The sequence below is a fragment of the Pleurodeles waltl genome, chromosome 7 (genome assembly GCF_031143425.1).
Source record: "Pleurodeles waltl isolate 20211129_DDA chromosome 7, aPleWal1.hap1.20221129, whole genome shotgun sequence".
Taxonomy (NCBI): Eukaryota; Metazoa; Chordata; class Amphibia; order Caudata; family Salamandridae; genus Pleurodeles; species Pleurodeles waltl.
In genome coordinates this window covers 178,511,179-178,533,649 of record NC_090446.1, presented here as the reverse complement: position 1 = coordinate 178,533,649, position 22,471 = coordinate 178,511,179, and the positions used below count along the sequence as shown (strand labels likewise).

The window sequence follows — 22,471 nt, the reverse complement described above, 5'->3', positions numbered from 1 at the left end:
ACTGGTAATGCAATGTTATAGCGCAGATGTGCGCGTTGTAAAGGTTCAGCTGTCATCGTGGGATTGCACGTAGTAAGTTCAGTAACTCCTGCTTTTCCTACAGCACTGAAGACCCCTCCGCCTCTCTCGTCAGCGCCTTGAGACCCTCACGGGTGAGTAGTGCGCTTTACAAATTCCTCATTGATTGATTGATTCATTCATTGAAAGCCTCGCCTTCCTGCAATGTTTGACCCAAAGCAAGGGCGTCATGTGAGTGAAGAGAAGGAAATGAGTGACTGGAAAATGTGACTGTGGTGAGAAAAGATTTTATATCTTCTACACAGAAAATAATTTTTTGAAACACGACTGAGTAAAACTATGGATCCTTGTTAATTGCTCATTCCCTGCACATTACAAGTATCTGATTCCGTCACAGAGAAGCTCTCAGCGATAGATGTGAATTTTACAACGCCATAGGAGTCACAAACTGCTAATTTATGTTCCTATGCATATGCATAATTTGGTGGTTGCTACGAGAACATTAAAAATATGTTTTTAGTGTTTCTGCACGTCAGAGATGCCGTTAGGTGTTACAGTATAATTGTCGTATGACAAATGATCCACCTGACACGGATTGCCAGAAGGCCACGGACCGCTAGATGAAGGACGGTGGTAATCCGACAGAATGGTCAAAAGGGTGAAGTACAGCAATGCGTAAAATATTGAGTCCGGCCAGACAGCAAACTGGACGGTTGTGAAGCAGCTCTCCAGCTCAAGGCTCTTCCGGGTGGAGCTCTGGGTTTCGGCCACTCTGTTATAAGATCAGGGCGTCCCAAGTCACTTGCTCCAAATATAGACCCTGGTTTCACCACAATGTACTGTAAAGAGCCTGCAAGGTAAATCCGAGGAATATACGTTATCTCCTGAAATTCCCAGGTGGTATGTGGGGAAGACTGACGTATCTTTAGCGTGACATTGAAACTGACCATCTGCATCAGGGATTTGCCCACAGCAGGGCAGCGAGGGTTTCTCCTAAGAATAAATACTTACTTGTCTGCCTGGTGGTTAACAGCAGTGAAGAGAGAGATACTTTGATTTTCTTTACATTTTGAAAAGGCGTCTATTTAGAAAATTTGCTTTACGCCCTCTTTAGGAAGTGGTAAGTATGTAAAAGAAGGAAGTCGTGAAGTCTTGTGGCTTGTCCAGAAAACATAACAAAGTGTAGGTAATATTGTAGGTGGTTGCACAAGCACAGGGCCAAGGGAACTGGGAAATCTAGAAGTCCGTGGCTGTTGCGGATGACGGTGGCGCTTAGAGCACTTTCTTCAGGCCCGTGGCTTGGGATGTGCCTGGGCATGGCCGGGGCAAAGACCAGGCCAAAAGCAGGCCTGTTTGTGCCTCTTCGAGCCAACAAGAGGCTAGCCCCATCTCTTTCACCTGCTACAGAAGATCTTTTGGTCATTTGGGTGAGTGTTACTGTTGTTATCCATTAAGGGAAACAGAAGGCCGCAGGTCCCATTAGCGCCTGCAATGAGCAACCACTATTGATCGTATCCTAGAAAGGGCAGTTGAGGTGGTAACACCAGAAACTGCCCTGACGGAGCACAGTTGTTTGCATTTTATTAGTTTTTATAATAACTATTTGGTAAATATTCCAATTGCGAAGTTCCTGAATTTGTTTGAGTTCATTGATTAGCTTATATCAAAATACAATGTTGAGGGGCATGAGGTACCCCTGATCCTAGCAGGTGATTTTAGTACCAGACTGAGGCAGCATTCTACGCTGGAAGACCTAGAGCAATTTGCGGGTGGTGAAGACTATAGAGGCAAGGAGTTAGTGAACTATGTAGCTTCCTACAATTGAGCACCGTCATGGAATTAGGAAGACCTAGAGAAGTCCCACTGCCCACTTGCAGGGGCGGAGGGTGTGCCTCAGTAATTGACTACATCTTGATTTCCAGCGGTCTAATGTACTCACTACAGCATGGAGCTCTTATAGCCTCAATCGTTGGCGACCATAATCCCATCGAAGCAGCAGTGTCGGTACCATTTGGGAAGGCAACAAAAGAAGTTGAAGTGATTAGCAAACTCCAATCTTCTCCTGATGGCCTTAGGCTGCTATGGAGACTTCCCAATCCAAGCCAACTTCTTGAGTCTTTAATAAGAGATAACAGGGAGGTGTTCCAGCGCTGTTTGGAAGAGGAGGAAGGAAGGTACGGAGTTGTCTGTTCTTTCATTGACCTTTTCCCCCGAAGTATCTGCTCTGTGAAATCAGTATAAAGATGTTGTTACAAAGAGGCAGAGTGAGGTTACCACCCAGCAACGGGAAAAACGAGTCCAAGCAGCGCACATGAAGGACTTTAAGTCTTTCTTGACAACAGTAACCTCTATTTATACTTTGAATTACACTGGGATTCGACTAGTTGTCATATCTGCAGCACAGCCTGGGTTGCTCACTCCGCCAGAATATACTCCGTCAAGTCTCTTATTAAACAGTCCCCATCGCATCCGCAACACACATCTGGGTCTATCGTTTTCATTGTGAAAAGTCTATCCAGCAGAGTGTCAGGGAGAAGGTGCCGGGGCCAGGAGTCCCCACAGACCTTATACAGTGCAGTATTGATATTTAGGCTCCACTACTGGCCAATGTTTTTAATAATCTTGCGCGTTCCTCCCCACTTAGCTCAAGGTCCTTTTCTGTCAGTGTCTCGATATTTAGAAATTGTTTTGACCCTAGCTCCTACCGTTTAATCTCACTCATTGACACCTCTGCAAAAATATTAGGGAGAGCCATTTATAATAGAATCAGAGACTGGGCCACAGGAAAAAAAAAAAAAAGAGAACTATTTTACTTAGCTGTCAATATGGCTTTAAGAATCATGCGAGGACAACAGAGCAACGTCTGAATCTAAATGTCATTATTGGCAAGTACACAATGTCAAGTACACAATTGTAAACACTGCCCACTGTAGCTCACCTTCGTGGATCTATCCACAGCATTGGATTGGGTAAATCTCTCAAAGCTGTGGAGGTTTCTTTTGACTGTGGGCCTGGATGCGGCACATGCGCACATTGTAGCAACCCTGCATGAGGACATGGAAGCTAGAATAAGTTACTGGGTAGATGGTGAACTCTAAAGTAAGTTTGACATTTCCTGTGGTGTAAGGCAAGGTTGCTTTTTAGCATCTCTTCTTTTCAAATCAAGGCGGTGGGACTGGATCAAGCCACTGTTAAGGACTGCCTAGCATATGACAAGGGCCTTAGCATTCCCTGGGTAGCATATGTGAAAAAATCTTTCATGAGGCAGGGCTGTCTCATCATTTCCATGAGCCACGTTTTAGCGGGATGACTGGAAAAAAAGACTGTGACAAATAGAAAAAAAAGGTTGACAATGTTGCTGCTAAATCACGTCTCCTCACAAAGATTGACAACAGAACGAAAAAAAAACTCAATGTCAGGTTTTTGTTTTGCATTTGCGCAGTGCCGGTGCTCCAGGACACTGTGTGTTTACGGCTGATACTGTAATTTTCTTCCTTTATTGTCCCCTGGACTATCAAACAACCCTCAGTGCTTGTCGCTGTCCCTGTGACAATAAGTCCTCCCAATCAGTGTTGCATGTCTTTATCTTTTGTAAATTGTATATAAAATATATGTAACAATTTTACATTCCATTTGCTACGTTGCTCAATGTTCGCAGTGTGGACCAGCCTTGCCTTACCTCCAACAGCTGGAGCATGCTGAATGTTGTTTTCATGTAGGATCTTTTCTGACGCTAGCCGTTCGATTACCAAGCACTTTGAGTGATTTATATTATTAATTTTTCCGGCTTGTTATGTTGATTGTGAACTTTTTTAACGTTATGATTTTTAGTTTTAATTTTACGATATCATGTATTTATTTAAATTTTCTTGTACGATGTTCTGATTTTGGTTTTATTAGAAATATATGCACTTTTATGGCTGCTTAAATCGGAATCTGTAGGGGGTATTTGGTAACAGAAATTATGTGACTAAGTTCACTCATGACATAAATGACAAAACACGGTCTAAAAAAAATCACAACATAGTTGACTCTAGACCTTTTGCTTCATATGTACATTGCAAATGCCACCAGGAACACTGATGTCTCTCCTGCACAAGTCAAGGGGACTACGGTTCTATGTTGTTAGAGCTGGACCACTCCTACCACCCTGGGGGCTACAGCAATCCACTGAAAGCCCTGACTCGCTGTGTATAGAAGCATTTCCAGGAGTGGCTTACTGCAGGAGGTGGTTGTACGTTGCTAACACACATACGATATATCATTAACAATAGGTAACTATACACGAATCAATGTACAGTCACTGCTAGAACTTACAATATTAATAGCAATTCTATTTACCCGTGTGAACGATGGAGCAGTTAAAATAACAACATCTTCAAAAAAAGTGAGATCTTTCACTTTCTGGAGGTGGATTAGGACCCCAAACACCACTCCAGTTGTTAGAAAAATCTCTGTTGAGTGAACAGTAGGATTGGGGTACTTTAAGAGGTTCTCTCAGTGCAGTTACTGTCACCAAGTAATTCCCACTTACAAGGGGTATAGCTGCTGTTACACTGCAGTCAGGAGGTGGGTACAGATATATAGATAATAGTTGATGTGCCCTATTGTTCGACTCAGTATTGCAATTTCTCTCTCAGAAATTGTTGATCATATGACATACTGTGGCGTATGTTCTACTAACGTGCTGTGTTTCGTTTATTGTCTGCTTTAGTTAGCTATGAAAGAAATGGAGCTCTCCCAGAACTCAGACATGTTGCATTGTCAGGCTACCACCGGCATATTCAAATCTCTATATAAGGAGACTAGATAGTGATCTTGGGTTTTGGTGGTTAGGTGACTGAATATTTTGGTGAGGGGTGGACTTAAGTCACGAGGTCTTCGGCATAACATTCAAGTTTTTTTTAGTCTCCCAAAAATGAGTGGTGCCAGGCCACAGATTAGATGGGCTTGTGAACATAATGGCTGCCTCTGCCTTCCCTTGTTGTGCGATAGACTCTCCAAGGCAAAACATGCAAGCCTTGTATGTATGTATCTATAAAATGGAACACTTGGCACAGTGAATGGACACTAAATATGCCTTTGTTCAGCCTGAAGGAGAAACAATTTAAGTTTGTGGCCAGTTTTAAAGACAATCAATTGTGACAGAGTAAAGGAGTAAACATTTCACTTTCATCTCAGATGTTGGAACCCAAAATGAACTAAGTGCTCTGCGAGTTTGCCCAGCTCACATACTCTTGTTTAGACATCTACAGACCTCGCCATTTCACACGTGGCCTCTACATTTTTCAAGTGCGCAGAGTTTTGTGGGAAATACTCAGCACAGAGTTCTGCAGAACTTGCACAGCAAGTAAACCACAAAAGTGTGCAAAGGCAGCTCAGAATTATACGCCATAACCCGGGATCTACAAATGCACACAGCCGACCAGAAGCAGTTCAGACGATAATTCACCAAAGTGCCAGGGGTGGCGGAAGTGACATGCAGTTCTAATGACGAAACAGAATCGACCAACCCATTGCCCATCCTTAGCCGCTGAACAGCCTCCAACTTGCAGCTTGGTGGCCAGGAGTGGGGCAAGGGCTGGAAAGAACAGAGAATAATCGCCTTTGTAGATAGTAAGAGCACTGACGTGGGTACCAAAGCGCAAACCCGGGGCAGCCGCTGCGACACTCTCCTGCCCTTAATTGACAAGTATTTGAAACAACACAGAACAGCACACACGACTCTTGCACAGAAGGCTTTGCTAAAACAGAGCCCCACACACAGCGGATATCACTCTGCAGAAGTAGCAAAAAGCTTTGCAGACACAAAGCAGATAAATTTAAAAAAAAAAAATAATAATTAAAGCTGAGGGAAGCGAGCACAGCCGAAATTCAGGGTAGAAAACAGGAATCAACGTTAGAACGTGAGGATTACCTGAACAACTTCTTCTGCGGCAGCAAAAGGAAAAAACCAGAAGAAGCATGAACCCCACATTGCAACTCCTGGCACACGAGTACAGGCACAAAGGCACTTCACGCTCCTCATCAGCTATGGACACCAAGCGCTGCCTAACAGGCACAGGGCTGTCTTCTCAACAAGTGCACAACTAGTAATAAGGCTTGTCCTCCCCGGGCACTGGGCATACTCAGCACATGCACTTCTTTAATTTGGAAGGGATGGTACCAGCACTTTTCAGCACTGCACCAATGCCTTTATTGGGACCAAACAGGTACTCCGGGACAAGGAGTACCCACACGTCTAGATTTTATTTCAAGCACTGTTCGAAGGTGCTTTTTTTGTTCAAGGGCTTCCGGCCACACCTTTAAGAAGAAAGGTAGAAGCCTCAGATCCATAAATATGCAAGCTCTTCACTCCTCTGCGATGGCCAGGATTCGGGGGGGGACAGGGGTAGAACACACCCGCTGTCTCTCCCAAAGCCCCACCACAGGGAGCGCATCCCGTACCCATTTCTCCATAGTGGATATACAAATTTCAAATGAGCATAAGGTTTTCTCATATTCTATCAGCTGATTTGCTTCAGTCAAGCAAGCAGACCTGCCCACCCTTATTCCAGTCATCGACATCCACTGTTTTCAAAAGGGATCTTGTCAGCACCCGGCAGAAGAACATCTTTGCGCTTCTCATGAATAGCAAAGTCTTGCTTGCGTGATAAGTACCTCATGCAGTAGGTCATGGATGAGGCTGTTTTCGGGGTGGAAAGTTCTTGATGTATCATCTGTGATGGGACATGATTCTAATTACGGGCTCACAATAAATACTACACATAACAGATATAGCTATATGCATATCTCATACGAAAGGGCAGCACTTGCATGGTAGACACCCATCGCTCTTATGTGGATACCGCAGAGCTTCCAATTTGGACACAGATCTCTCACAGAGGGATTCTCCAGCCTTTAGATGAGATGCGCATCTTCAGAAAATGTTCTGCATTGTTTACACTACGGATTCAGATCTTCTTGAAGGGGATTCCACAGTGTAAACAATGGATGCAAAAACGACTGGAGAGTCTGCAGTTTACTCTTCTTGCGAAATCATGCAAGATTTACAAAATTGGATCTTCTGAAGATTCAGTATTTTTTTTTCAACACTATGCATGTGGTGTTCCTAAGACTGTGCGTTTTTGCACTCGGTATAAAGAGTTCTTCACTGGGGGCTCTACAATGTTCACACTATTGACTGATATCTCATGCAAGAACTCACATTTACTCTCAGTGCAGATCCTAATAAGGGATGCGGCTATGTTTAATCTGCTGATACAGATCTTCAGTCGGGATACTGCAGTATTTATACCAACGAGGCAGATTTCAGCTCAGGAATTCTGCAGTGTTGACACTGGATTGCTGTGTCCTTGGGGGAACACTGCGCTGTTTACACGGAGGATGGATATCGTTTCCGAAAGCATTCTGAAGTATTTACAAATTGGAGGTAATCCTCTTATAGGGAATAATACTTTTAAAGGGTTGGTCTTAAAATACCTCTGTAGGGATTTGCAGTTTTTTTTTTTTAATAGCTGTGAATTCCCAGGATTCTGGGATGTTTACACTTCAGCCACTCTAGGGAATTTTCTAAATTTGCATCTGCAAGAAGGCCATGCAGAAGCAGAATTCTGGAATGGAATTTGGTCCCAGTGTTTACAAATCAGATGGTGCTATCTCGTGGCGGTATATGAAGTGCTAGGATTCTTTGTCGTTTACACCTGAAATGCACATCTGCTCTCAGGGCTTCTGTGACGTTTACACGGTCACTGTGGAGTTCCTAAAGGGATTCTCTGGAGTTCACGTTTGAAAGCTTACGAGAGAGGAGAGGGAGGATATTCTACACGGTTTTTACTCCCAATGTTTACATTTGTTCTGCAGATTCTGCAATGGATGTAGATCTCCTGAAGGAATCCTCCTTGATTTACAAAACTCGATGTCACTATCTGCGGGAGGGTTAAATAACACAGTGTTTACTCAGTGGATACACACCCTCTGAAAGGTTTTTGAACCACTTACACCTTGGACTTATATATTACTCTGGAACAGTCTTCCTAATAGGGTTGTTCTTTTTTCTCATATAGACCATTGTCGGTGCCTGCCACAAGGAGCTTTTATAAAGCACCACAGGTATTTCTCTTTAGCCAGATAACACAATTCGGAGCCACGACAGGCATTGGTATAAACATTTGGTTGCCCTACTGGCAACTTGTATAAGAACTCCCCCACTGCCCTCCAGTGATTTTGTTTGCACATATCCTTTCAAACATGATGTTCGACTAGGCGACCTAAACCCATCTATTTCTAAACAACAACAAAAAACCTGGCTAGCTTTTTTCTACTATATTATTTTTAAACAATCGGCTTTTAATGAATGGCCCCTTGTTACTTCAAAAGGAATTTGTCGCACATTCTAAACCTAATGACAGTGAAACAAATAGAAAAGTAACTGAGTGCCCATGCTCGGTACACAGGAGAAGGAGTACTCACCACATATCTGGAGGCCTTGTCACGGACCACGCTGGCATCCGTCACGTCAAAGGCTAGCCTCTGCGGCATGGTGCGGATCTGCGATTTCCTCCAGGACTCTTGAAGCTGCTTTGTTAGCATGGATGCCTGGCCACATTCCCCACTTGTGCTTTGCTCTGAGGAGGAAAAACAAAAGTATGATAAGACTACCTTGCCCTCTTTTGAAAATCTTGGATGCCCCTCTCCCCCAACCCCTTGACCAGTCAAGTGTGAATCTGTCATCACTGCAAAGGAAAGCCCTCTTGAAGTAGAGCGCTCTCAGGCATGAGCTCCTGTGCAGTAATCGGTGCTACATGTGAATGTACCATGCAACAAAGGGTGTCAGATACATGACTTCAGTCCAAAGCTGCACAGCGTAGGAGAGAAACGCTGTTCGCGCGAGTGCTCAGACACGACACCAGTGAAAAAGTAACCATTACATTCAAACCATTCTATGCATGACAGTGAAACAAACAGGACTATGGCTGCATGAGTTCCACAGATTGCAATAATTTGTTTAAAGTGCAGAAAGTTGTACAATGGAAGAAGGCCAGGTTTCCACAATGCGCGTGGCTTGGCACTACAGGACCCCACACCGTGTACAAATGTGCACAAATACATTATGAACACAGAAAACGCACTAAGAAGGCCACGTGTACCCACATATCAGACGTCCTTTGTATACGCAAATCTGCTCTTTGTGAGTAGATACACTACAGAGAAGCCAACACACACACTTCAATGTTTGATTGGAGTCACCGCAAGATCTCATACCAGTTTTCTGTTAGAAAATAGGTTTTTGTGAAACAAATACATCATGTACACTTGACAACAATTCAAACCCCCTCACCATGTACAACATAGAAATGAATGAAAACTGTACAGCGCCACACAACGTTCTTTGGCATGGTCTGGCCCTCAAGTGCAAACTTTTACAGTTGTTAGGGGAATAGTGGCTTTCTTAAGGGTCCTCCCAGACTGGTGATAGACCTGCTTATGTACAACTGCACACCATATGGTGCTTGTACCAAAGAACTTACACGCTTACCAAGATGAGTTTACTGTTTTTACAGCCCTGAGAAAGCCTCTTGTTCTCAGATAATGAAATGTTCAGAGGACAAATAAACTGTCAAAACTAAGAAGAAATTCAGAAGATCTGCTAGTCTTTTGTGTAGAGGACTATACATGATTGGAATAGTTTAGCTAGCATCTATTCCAGTAAATATATGGTGGGCCACGTTATTATATATATATAGTATCTAGTCCAAGGGCTCTTTATTGTACTACAGAGAAATATTTCAAGCATCCTTTCATGGGGAGAGGCAGAGGGGTGTGGCTGGTGGAGAGAAGTGTTTCAGTGGACCCCGATCAAGAGCCAAGACAGGGGCAACTGCTGACCTACAGGAGCGGAAATCATCCTGCTTTCGGAAGTCCCTGATCCGCCATCCTAGCCATGGCCTATCTGTGCTCTTGGTGAAACTGTGTAAGTGTTGCTGGCTGGCACACAGCAGCGTGAGAACAGGATAGACACCCGAGATGGGGAAAGCAGCTGTGTTGTGGTACCCAGGCTCCGCAGTAAATACAGCCCAGCTCCTTCAGACGAGGGAGAAATGTGTTGGGAGACACTATGGAGCCAGTTATAAAACGTTAGAGTGCACCTCTAAGGAAAGGAGGTAATAAAATGTGGCGGCCCACAGGGCAGACAGAGAAAAATATGAGTTTTGGATTGGGGTTCCCTGCCTACTCTCCTATACACAAATATACATTTCAAAATAATTATTACAAAAAATAACGCTCAAACTAAGAACGTGTATTGTATAGAAACATTTAGCTGACAATTTAAAATCGTTATTACCATTTATGCAAAAGTAGAAACAGCAGAGAGACAGATTTTTAACGATCCACGGAAACCTGCAGAAAGAGACATACTATAATGCACAGAATGAACGGAGACAGTGAAACCTGCAGAAAGAGACATACTATAATGCACAGAATGAACGGAGACAGTGATTTGGTGAAAAGGTCCCTCTCACTCCCTTCCTGTGCAGGGAAATACCATATGTATAAGCACAGCTGGCACCGTCCTGTATACCCGCTCCCTGGCTGCTGAACTGGCATGTAGAGGCTGGACAGACGTCATACAGGTATGTTTAGACACCAGCTATTGATTGGACAGACTTGTCCCTATTACACACACGCACACTACAACACCAGGACTCCTCCATTACACAAGTGGCAGGACCTTCCACGCGTGGACCCCAGAAGAGCAAGGCGTATGTACCCACTGTCTCCTTGCTGGCCTCGGAGTCTTGCGGGAGCTCCAGGTCACAGGACACTTCCAGGCTTTGGCTGTCCAGGCCCTCGTCGTCGTCATCATCTTCGCGGTCGCTGTTGAAGCTGAGCGTCCCACTCAGTCGCATGGATAGACCATCTGTGTCATCCACCAAGTCGCGGCTCTCAGGACACTCCTCCAGCACATCTGCGTCGAGGACCCCAGTTTCAGCCTTTTCTTCATCCTTTTCCTGCTTTGAGATGGTTCGACGAAGCCGGTGCAGGATCCTGGACGCCATAACTTCTGGCCCAGACCTGTGACAACAACATAAAGTCATAAAGAACAAATGCAAAGATAAGCTCTGTGTTTCCATCTCACACTCCTGCCCATGGTAAAGGCCACATAAAGACTCTGCGCACTGAAGGAATTTGGTTAAAATGATTCTGTATCCAGTCAGAAATAAGCATTTACTTGGCAGCCAACATCTCGCAGCTGACATCCTGAAAGCAACTCCTAAAAGCACAAAGATCCATCCTCCCCCTAACACAACTAAGCTGAAGGCTGAGCTTCTGCATACGTTTTGCAAAACAAGAGAGATACATTCTGCCCACTCATAAGGACCTTCAGAGTTAGGGATCTCATTGCATGAAACACACGACCTTGAGTTGAATGCCATCATGGAATGAAACTGCAGTGCCTGGATCACAGCCCCACCCGAGTGATGCAAACGAGACTGACTAGGAGAGCGTGCCTGGCATCTCAGTCCACGTCTCGGAGTACGAGCCGCCCTATCAGCAGCTTAAAGGTGAGAGTCCGGGTTGTTTGCCTCCAGCTTGGAAGTAAGAGTTTTGCTTTCTTCTTCCCTTTCTGGTTCAGAGATCAGAGTCTACACACTTCTTTCTGCAATGCAATGTAGTGTTCCTGGCCAGTCTCCACCCCCTGTGTGTGAGAAGTTACAGTTTAACCTAATTTCCTGGTATTGAAGTGAAGTAGTCTTTCACCTCAAACTCCGAGATCTGTAAGGTTTCATCTTCTGAAGGGAGCTAGAACAGCTGTGACTGACCTGTCACATGAATAAAAGCTGAATACTTACCACTATGAAGCCACGTTGTGCTGAAGACAGACACTCCCAGATACAGGAACCAGCACGTTGTCCAGCCTCAAACAACCATACACGAACACCCTTCAGTTTTACCTGTTTACCTCTGACCTGGACTACAAGATTTTACAATCTTCCGGATGACCTTGACTCATGTTTATGACCTGCCTGCTGGTATGTCTGAATACCACACTTCCAGGCTGTGCCCGGGCCTTTCTGCTTCAAGAAGAATCAGAATAAAGAACTAAAACAAACCACCTGTTCCAGTATTAACTCCAATAACCCATACACTCCGGTCTCGGAGGCATGTGAAAGCCATGAAAATGGACCTCCATCACCTGGGTTAACAGTGAAGGCAGGGAGTCCTGCCCCGACTCACATATTAGAGGCATGGAGTCCTCCCCTGACTCACTGGTTTCACCTCAGCAGCTTTGCTGATGTCAGAATGTGGCTCCCTCCACCCCCTGCTCTGAAAGTTAGATTGCTGCCTTTTCCTCCTTGGAGGTCAGAGTCCAGAGTCCTCCTCAGTCCTGAGGTTCCTGGTTCTGGCCTCTTTTTCCCTTTAGTTCTAAGAATAAAGTCCTGTCTCCTTAAGTCTCAGCTTGAAGATCAATTTGAGGCCTCCTCTCACTCCAACCCTTAAAGCAAATTCTCGTTTTCTTCTGCCTCTACTTGGACATCAGAGTATAGCATCTTGTCCCCGTACAGATCTACTAATCACTCCCTGGAATTAACCCTGGTTGCCGCCAGAACTAGTCTGTACAACACAGAATCATGTAAAACACAGATGGGTGGCCAACTCCGTGATGAGGTCAGTGAGGATGTGCAGTTCTTGTCAGGACGGCAACAACAGAGTATTGTGTAAAATCATTTTATTGGGTCCTCTCTTGACAATTACAGAATTAACATTAAAAAGATAATATCACAAATCGTACTTTAAAAAAATGATGAAGTGTTTCTACTGTCATGTAGATCTTAGCTATATGGACAAAAAAATTGTATCACGGGGATATTAGATCTTTCTTAAGCGGCTTTTAAGTTTAATGTAAAGATGTGAAAGTAAAGGCCTTATATCTCACCGTTCTGCATCAAGGGTGTCCAAACTTAAGTCCTGGAGGTCTGGATCTATGCCACATTAACAGGAAAAACACTGAATGGGGGTAAGTTATCCCCATTTTTAGTCTTAATATGAGAAAGTATCTCGTGTGACTGACCTGAAAAAATGTTATGGTGGAGTAGGCACTTAAACTCTGCAGAACTCTCAACAGTTCCATGTGCAAGTACCTAATTTATTCCAAGAATTTTCCACAGAATTCTGGGATTTGTAGTCCTATTTATCCATTAGTACAACTGGGACAACTAATCCTTCAATTTAAATACAAAATCTGGTCTGGGTGAGCTACCACGCACGGACTGGGAACTTCTGTTGCTGCATAAAAGGGTGAAGTCTTATTTCATAAGGCAGAGTGGTGGGTGATACTTACTGCTCTCTGGTATCGTCGGGTAAAACTTTGAGGGGGATCTCTCAGTGAATTCACTGCTAACATCCTACGCAGGAACCCTGAGACTGAACTCCAGATAGCTTCTAACACCCTACGAGAGATGCCTAAATCCCTGCACCCACGACCAGGGGAAGACTCACTGCTCCCTTATATTCTGAAGGAAACTCATTCTTTGGTGACAAACCCTAAGACAAGCTGGTACTAAAAGTGAATGTACTGCTCACTGGTACCATGTGGAGGATTCCTGAGAGTCTTTGAGTGGACTGACTGCCCCACAGCCTTATCCTGAACTCCCAAAGTCACTACAATATAGCACCCAATATTCCCAGATCCAAGCATGAGTTGGCAGAGGTCTAGGTTTACAGTATTACTAAAAGGACTTCAGATCCCAGAATGCAATGAAAAATTCTGGAACGGGTGGGAAACGTACAAATGGTCCTTGGGTACTTGAGAACTGTACTACACGAGGAGGTGGTTCTCTGCTTCAGGAAAAACATACATGGTAGTGCGTGAGGAAAGGTCATAAATTTGATCTGTGCATCAGGGGCATCTAAGTGGTCCTGTTAACAACTAACTGGACAGAGGGATCTGAGCCAGAAGTCAAAGTGGTTGGGTCCATTTTAAAGGCATTTCCATGTTTTTTTTTAGTACACTAAAACCATTCCTATAAATTTCTTTATTGTAAACACAACTGTTCCATAAACTGTTGGTGTGGCCTTGAGGTGCCTCAAACTGAAATGGAAGTAGGATTTCTCCTCCGCTGTGAAGGGAGAGAAGGGACAGACAGCAAAAGGAGAAATGAGCCTTCTCTCAGGAGTGACTGCTGCCTCACCGAAATGTAAATGACTGCGTAATTCTTTTTCAGAGGTGCTGTAAGGGTGATCACTATTTTAGAATGTGTCTTTTTTACTGAAACCTACAAACAGGTTTGCAATAGTAACGCCTGGCTGTGTATTACTAAAAACATGACTACAATGCACTGGTAACAAGGCGGATGAGACATCTGCAACATTTGTGACAGGGTATCCTGTCCGCCCAACACTAAATTAGAACACTAATATTTTTGCGCACATTTTGCAGTAGCTTCTCTAATATGTTCGCAGCCTATCATATACTGTGTGTAATACTTTTTTAAACTGTGGCACCTTACTTGATGCTAAATGAAATGCTTTTTTGTACTAGTGACTTACATAGTCACAGTGCTTTCTGACAAAGGCTGTGATCTCACTATTACCTATTTCAACAACCAGGCTTCAAATCAGTGTCACTCCGGTTACACACAGATATATGAAGTGATCTTATTAACCAAGTGAGCTTACCTATCAAAACAATACATTTACACAGATTAGTTTAATTTGCTATTATTTTTCAATTAATGTGCGTATATTATATGCAGTGTCACCTGTCGGAGAAATGCCAAAAAGAGAGAGTTGGGATATTTTGCCCTCTTTCGCCGCATCTCTGACCCCCAAACCTATTGCATCTCCGGGGTGCTTTCAGTGTCACTCAAACAAATGACGAAAAGGGGTGGTGTCCATTGGGTCACTGTGGGGGTCCGATGATCATCTAGCGGAGGGGGACCAGTGGTTAAACCTGAAAGTCGTATAATGGGGGGGGGGGGGGGGGGGGGAGGGAACTCTATGCTCGACGAGAGTGTCAGTCACCTCAGAATAAAGTACGAAGTGGCCAACAGAGTGAATATATAACGATATGTCACCCGTGGCGGGGAGGTCGCACCTGCCAATCTCCCACACCAGCCACTGGTATAGGCCAACATTAGTGCAGCATGTGCAGCGACACCGGCACACCCGGGTCTAAGGGTCACAATGTACTGAAGTTACATTTGCTTTTCACTGTTAACCCAGGTGATGGGGGTACATGTTCATGGCTTGCGCTGGCCCCCATAACACCCTCGCCACGCTCTTGTCAGTTTCCGAGAGGCAGCGGTCTCCCCTCCCTGCACCCCAGCTCCCCCCTCACCCTCACTCACCGGTGCGGCGCTAGGCCGCCTCCTCGGCCGGGCTCCGGGATTACGATGTTTCTCTTCCCGGTCTCTCCCAAGCCTCCCTCCTCCCTTTCCGGGGCGGCTTATAGCTGAAACCACCGTGCCCGCCCCCTTCCTCCACGGACTGGATGGACAGAGCCCGCGAGAAGGGAGAGGACGGGGGCGCGCCCGCGGAGACCAGCCGGGACCCTGTGAGGGGTGGGGTCAGGGGGGAGACTAGAACGGGGGGCAGTAGCGGCTGCAGGGGTGAGCCGGTATTGGGGGCCACATGCCAGTATTTGTAACAGTAAGAGTAACATGAAGAGAACATTTCAGAGGAAACCCGTTGGCTGGAAGGAGTTCGAAACGAGAGAAAACAACAACAAAAAATTAGCTTAAAAATCGGGAGTTTTGACATGTATGCCAGCGACAAGAAGGGGAACCAAACAAAAAGTGAAGCCAGAGTTTGTTTGTGGCAATATGTCTAACCGCACTTCCGTGACATGCATGTGATCTGCAATATCCACTCCATACCGCACGAGAAACCTTCAAAACATAGGCAGTGAAAGCATGATTGAAACGTGCATCCATTACAAGTACAGTATGAGTACCTTAGGTCTGGGACAGAGCAATTTCTCTCGGTGTTTAAGTGGGCCGGTGCTGTGAGGTACGGAGTGCCCGCATTGCTTGCAATTCTCAGCAGCTGTGCAATACTTGCAATTAGAGAGTCACGATACTTATCCGAAGCAAGCAGGTTTTCTGGTATGGTGTACCCACGGGTTTTTCTATTTCGTTTCTTAGTGATGATAGCCTGTCTGTGATGGCATCTGCAGGCTCCCAGTTCTTCCAATCGTTGGGTTGGTATTGGGTCCTTCTAGAGGTGGGCAGCCAACAAATGAACAGAGCCGAGCCAAGGGCTGACTCTGGCTCTAAGAGCTGGAGCAAAGCCTGAAAACATCTGGCATGTTAATGATGCCACAAACATCATGTAAGAATATAAAAAGGTGTCCTCAAAATTAAAAAAAAAAGCAAAAAAGCATTTCTTTAGCAGGTGGAAGTGTTTTACCTCAGTACATCAGATTCATTGATAAGTATTTATTAAAAGTGAGGTTCTTAAACATAAAGAGAAAAAAGTTCTTGCCCCAGCCCAGACGACAATATCAGTGAACTAAGAGATGAGTCAATTTTCGGACCTCTAGGTCCTTCCATCACTGACTTTATCCAGATGGAGACGATGTCCCGCACTAGAGGTGAGCCCCTTTCTGAGGAAAAGGATGAAATGCCCTGATGGTGGAACGGGCGGCAAATTAGAGGGGTATTAAAGAGTCTAGTGATTGGACTTGAGCGGCAAATTTTCCAGGAAACTCGGACTAGAACCAATATATCTTCAAACCATTACTTGGTAACATTTCTATCATCATTGTCTTATTTTGTTAGAAAAAAATAACAATCGTATGTGAAAGCACTTCTTATTTAAGTAGTAGATGCCAGACTTAAAGCTGTAAAATATGCGTTTTGCTTTCAAAGGGATCACATTAGCCCTGCACTCCATCCTTAAATGGCTGCCAATTGAGTATCACTGCACTAGGAGTACATCCTGCGTCATGATGGCAATATCCTAATATGAAGATAGTTGATTTTCTGTGTAAGACGCAATGGAAGGGATGTTCAAAATGTTATTGTGGCACGTTAGGCAAATGCTCTACTTACTGCTACAGTGGAATTGATGGCAGAACTTGGGTAGAAGGAGTAACAAGGCAGGTATGGAGTAAAGATGGTGAGACCCCTGATATCAAGCAGAACAGTGTTGTACAAAGACAGCACCAGGGCTATACAAGATTTTATGATAAATGGTCAGCTTCTTGAAGATGACCCTTTATGGACTTAGAGCTAATACAGATCAGCAACTCAGTGGTTTGGCGATTTAGGCCCGAAAAGAATCAGACTCTGCAGTATTTTGGGCCAATTTTACTTATAACATCATACATTTGGAGAGATCCAAATATATAGAATTAATGTAGAGCAGACAAGATGATATAATGGCTGGATGACAGAGTTCTGGTTATTCAAAGCAAAAGTGGGGGAGAATGTCCCCTAGTTTGACTGTTGCTCTAGGCAAGACTGCTGGTTGAAGGAGGACAGTACTTATGTTTGTAGGTGACTATGCCTGTCCTACAACAAGTTGCAACTGTCGTCCCAACCCTCCCGGCTCACAAGCAGTACCTTACCAAAAACCCAAACAGTAAAAGGTGATTTGTGGCAGCCTTTACACATGGACTCAAGACTTCGACATCTCAGAGTGTCGTGGTTAAACGGATATTACCCCTTTCTCACATTCATTCAATCAATCAATCAATCAGTGTATTTGTAGAGCATGCTAATCACCAGTGAGGGTCTCAAGGAGCTTTGAGGAGGGGGGGGGGGCTGCTACTGCTCGAACAGCCAGGTCTTGAGGAGTCTCCTGAAGGTCAGTAGGCCCTTGGTGTGCCGTAGGTGGATGGGGATGGTGTTCCAGGTCTTGGCTGCGAGGTAGGAGAAGGATCTGCCGGCGGATGTTGTCCTGTGGATGCGTGGGACGGTGGCGAGGGCATGTTCCGTGGAGCGGAGCTGACGGTTCGGGGTGTAGAAGGTGAGACGATCATTGAGGTATGCTGGTACAGCGCTGTGGAGTGCTTTGTGGGTGTGGGTTAGGAGTTTGAATGTGATCCTTTTGTTGACGGGAAGCCAGTGTAGGTTTCTCAGGTGGGCTGTGGTGGGGGATGTAGAGGATGAGGCGTGCTGAGGCATTCTGTATCTGTTGCAGTCTTTCCTGGAGAGCTTCCGTGGTTCCTGCTTAGAGAGCGTTGCCGTAGTCCAGTCTGCTGCTGACGAGGGCCTGGGTATCCGTCCTTCTGGTTTCCGTAGGGATCCACTTGTAGATTTTGCGGAGCATGCAGAGGGTGTTGAAGAAGGAGGACAAGACAGTGTTGACTTGTTGGGTCATGGAGAGCGATGAGTCAAGGATGAGACCCAGGTGTGGCTCCCCCGCGAGGGCAGCCACCAGGAGGCGTCCCAAGGAGAGCGGGGGTTGGGGCAGAGGATGAGGACCTCTGTCTTATCTGAGTTAAGTTTTAGTCGACTGTTCTTCATCCAGTTGGCGACGGTCTTCATTCCCTCGTGGAGTTTGGTTATGGCTGTGGCGGGGTTTTTGGTGAGGGAGATAATCAGCTGGGTGTCGGCGCCGTAGGAGATGATATTGAGGTTGTGAGATCGGACAATTTTGGTGAGCGGTGCCATGTAGACGTTGAAGAGTGTCAGGCTGAGGGAGGAGCCCTGTGGTGCGCGGCAGATGGTCTTGGTGGCTTCAGATAGGAATGGTGGGAGGCGGATTCTCTGTGTTCTGTCGGTGAGGAAGGAGGTGATCCAGTCCAGGGCCTTGTCGCAGATCCCTGTGTCGTGGAGGCGTGTGCGCAGGGTGTGGTGGCAGACTGTGTCAAAGGCGGCCAAGAGGTCTAGGAGGATGAGGGCTGCTGTTTTGCCTTTGTCCAGGAGGATCCGGATGTCATCGGTTGCTGCGAGGAGGGTGGTCTCGGTGCTGTGATTGCTGCGAAAGCCAGATTGAGACGGGTCCAGAGTGTTGTTTTCCTCCAGGTGGTGGGACAGTTGCCTGTTGACTATCTTCTCGAGAACCTTTGCCGGGAATGGAAGCAGGGAGATGGGCTGGTAGTTTTTGAGGTCCTTGGGGTCCGCCTGGGGTTTCTTGAGTAAGGTGTTGATCTCGGTGTGCTTCCAGCTTTCTGAGAAGGTGGTGGTCTTGAAGGAGCCATTGATGATCAAATGGAGTTGGGTGCGATGATGGAGTTTGCTCTGTTGTAGATGTAGTGCAGGCAGGGGTCAGATGGAGAGCCGGAATGAATGGTGTTCATTACTTTGATGGTGTCTGCGTCGTTGACGTGTGTCCAGGAGAGCAGGAGGTTGGTGTGGTTGTGGGGCGATGAGTCAGAAGTGTTGGAGGCTGCTAGTGAGGTCATGTTGTTGAAGCTGTCGTGGATGTCAGTGATCTTGCGGTGAAAGAAGGTGGCGAGGGAGTCACAGAGGTCTTGGGAAGGTGGGATGTCGTTGGTGATGGAGCTGGGGTTGGAGAGTTCCTTTACGATGTTGAAGAGCTCATTGCTGTTGTGCGCTTTGTTATCGATACGTTCCTTGAAGGAGGATCTCTTGGTGGCTCGGATGAGCTGGTGGTGCTTGCGGATGGCTTAACAGCATGTCTCAATCAAACACAGGCAAAGAAGAGATGCAGTAAAAGCTTAATAGGTTATTATTAATAATACTGCAATCTACAATAAATTGCATGGGCTGTAATGAATAGGATAATGAACAGTACAAGAAGTGCAAGAAACAGAATTGTGAAAACGAGAGTCATTAGTACGAAGACCCCTACCACCTTGCAATCACATGAAATGACATGAGAGATGAAATATGTCGTAATACCCTAGCATGATAAACCTAACCCCTAACCTAAAGAGAGCTAGGTGTGATAAACCTAATCTGCCAATGTGGTGTCCATGAGAAGAGCCCCCCAACCCTTGTTACCTTGGAATGAGGTCTCTAGATCAGACTCCGTGGGGACACGAAGACTGGGTCAGTGTACAGGCGACGTGCAGCATCAATGGCATCTGGTCCGAATCCTTCTGACTGTCTGTCTGTGTGAGATGTATATATACAGATCTGATGGGACCCCTGACGTAGGTCTATTCCCAAACAATAGATAACAAGTTATGCTTGGGACGGCAATTTATATAAACAATTCAAGAGGGAAAGTACCTAAAGTGAATACCTCCAGCTTGTTTATCTTTGTTGCTTGATAGTGACGCCTTAGCGAGGTAGCACTGATAATGTGAAACTAAAACATTGTCCTAACTAGAAACAATGAAGCCATCTTGAAAAATATAATTAAATAAATGCGCTAAAACAGAGCGAACTAAGGTGGGTAAAAGTCTCTGGGTGACGGGGGCACGAGTCTACAAGCCAGAGGGCTAAGCTAACTCCTGCTTCCCATTAAAACAAAATGGGATTCACTACAAATGTTCCCAAGTACTTTAAGGCATGCATTGCAAGTGGTAAAAACTTTCCAAATGTGAGATTTAAAAGACAGTTTTAGGTTGAAGATGATACCAGCATGTATTTCCTAGTAGAAGAGAGACACCACCAGGGGTTTCTTTTAGGAAAGTTTAGTGGCCTGCCATACGGCTATAAAGGTGAGATATCCATGCAAAATTAATGAATGAATTAAAACTGAATCAACCGATCAACATGGCCAGTGGCAGAATATAGACATTAAAAATAGTGGGGATAAGGAGGCTCTGTGGTTGGCACCACATGTCAAATGTTTCTAAGCAGAAGTGAAAGTTGCGAAGAAGACTGCTTGAAAGCTGTCTGCCAGAAAAGAGCTAAACCAGGCCAAGGCACTTCCCCTCACTTCAGCGTCAGCTAAGAGTTGCAGGGGGATGGGATGAGAGACAGTGCCAAAAGCCACTCAAAGATCTAACAAGAGTAACGTTAAGCACCCCTCACAATACAGATCACAAGTGAATCATCTAGGGCAGTAGAAAGAACCGACTGACTCAGGGAAATGTCTTGGATGGAACCTTGTCTGTGCCAGGTCAAGCAAGGAATTGACTCAAGAAAATCTGACTATTTATATCTATAACATTTAGATGCTAGACACAGAAAATAAATAGGGTGATGGCTTGACTCAAAGGATGGCTCTGCAATAATTATTTTTTGCAAAGGTTGTACTAAAGATTTCATTAAACACATGGGTGCTAGTAGAGGCAACCAGTACAGTACGCTAGGAGGACAAGCCGGTAAAGGGGAACACTATTTTGAGTTGGCAGGCTTAATAAGCATAAAGTGTCTTTGTGATAAAATTGCACTATATCTGAATTAAAAAAAAATATAACAACAAAGTGGCACAGTGAGTCTAAGAGCCCCCAAGATAAAAGGGAATCAAAGACTAATTAAATATCATAAAGGTAATCAGAAGTTGCAAGGAGGACGTGCTGAGCAGCAAGGCTGCAAGACATCCACCGCAGAGGTTTAGAAATCCCCGCCACTGGTATAGCGCCATTCCGTGGTTGCTGGTCTTTGGCTGCACTGGTTTGCCAGTACTAGGCAGGAAAGGAGGGACTGTGGGGTTCTCTTTACTGCTGAGACAACAAGGGGAGCAGCAGATGCGGGGGAAAGAATGGTGTCTCGGGGAGGGCTAGAAGAAAGTACCACAGTGCTTCAGTTGCAAGAAGACCTCTTCTCACTGGGCTGACACTGCTACATCTAAGGGATTCCACTGCAGGAGAGAATTGGAGCGAGCAGAGAAAGCTGATCTGTCTTGTACTGCTGTCTTCTAGGGTTGGGCTTAGCAGTAGCAGTGACACTCGAGGCCCAGACAGACAGCTCCCTTCTTGTAGTGAGTCCTCAAGGCAGTACTTCACAGCAATTGAATCAAGTGGCCGATTAGATGTGTGCAGGCAGGTCCTCAGTTTCTCCTTTTCCTCAGGTGCAAGCAAAAGCTGCCTTGTCTTCCTTTGTTCTGGGGCCTGGTCCTGACTCCTGCAGCGAGAAGGCCAAGGATCCTGTTCCCCATTACTGGCCCAGGATGCTCTATTGAGTCAAAACTTTAACTGATATTTTGAATCATAGGGTCAGCTCTTTTCCTTAAACACTGCTTGTTGAGGCCACTGAAAACTGGTGCAACAGATGACATTTGCGAAGGAACCAATTAAGTCCTAGTCCTACAGTAAACAGCATCCTTGAATGAACCGTGTTACTCCGGTTTCATGATTGTGGCAGGTGCCCATAATGCTCACAGGAAATGTGTATCTGTTCTCACAGTCCCTCAAGCAATCTGTGAATGTTCCTCCGGTTGTAGCCCTTCTGCCAGAGACGGACACAGATAGTAGTTGGGGGAGGGCACTTTGCAGGTACCTTTTTTTCAGATAATAGCAGGTGCAATGACTTTGGCTATGGTTTTTGTAAAGTCTTACACCTCTCAGGCTACAGTTCTGGGCTGTATGGAACTGCTTGACCTATTGAGGTGAATGCAGTCCTTCCATTGAAAGTTTTGTTGA

The 22,471-nt window shown here is 45.3% G+C and overlaps 1 protein-coding gene across 2 annotated transcripts in view; it reads right to left on the bottom strand.

The window, feature by feature from the left end:
- The window catches only part of SNX21 (sorting nexin family member 21), a 49,077-nt gene that overhangs the window by 6,363 nt on the left and 20,243 nt on the right, over nucleotides 1-22,471 (bottom strand). Inside the window, exons 1-3 of one of the 2 annotated variants that reach the window (XM_069243504.1) lie at nucleotides 15,372-15,457; nucleotides 10,790-11,094; nucleotides 8,491-8,645 (exon numbers count right to left, since the gene is read on the bottom strand). In XM_069243504.1, the coding sequence (XP_069099605.1) occupies nucleotides 8,491-8,645; nucleotides 10,790-11,078 (444 nt within the window). In that variant the 5' untranslated portion in view covers nucleotides 11,079-11,094; nucleotides 15,372-15,457. Of the gene's footprint in view, nucleotides 1-8,490; nucleotides 8,646-10,789; nucleotides 11,095-15,371; nucleotides 15,458-22,471 lie in introns of those variants that run through there. The other variant, XM_069243503.1, reaches the window with a different exon arrangement.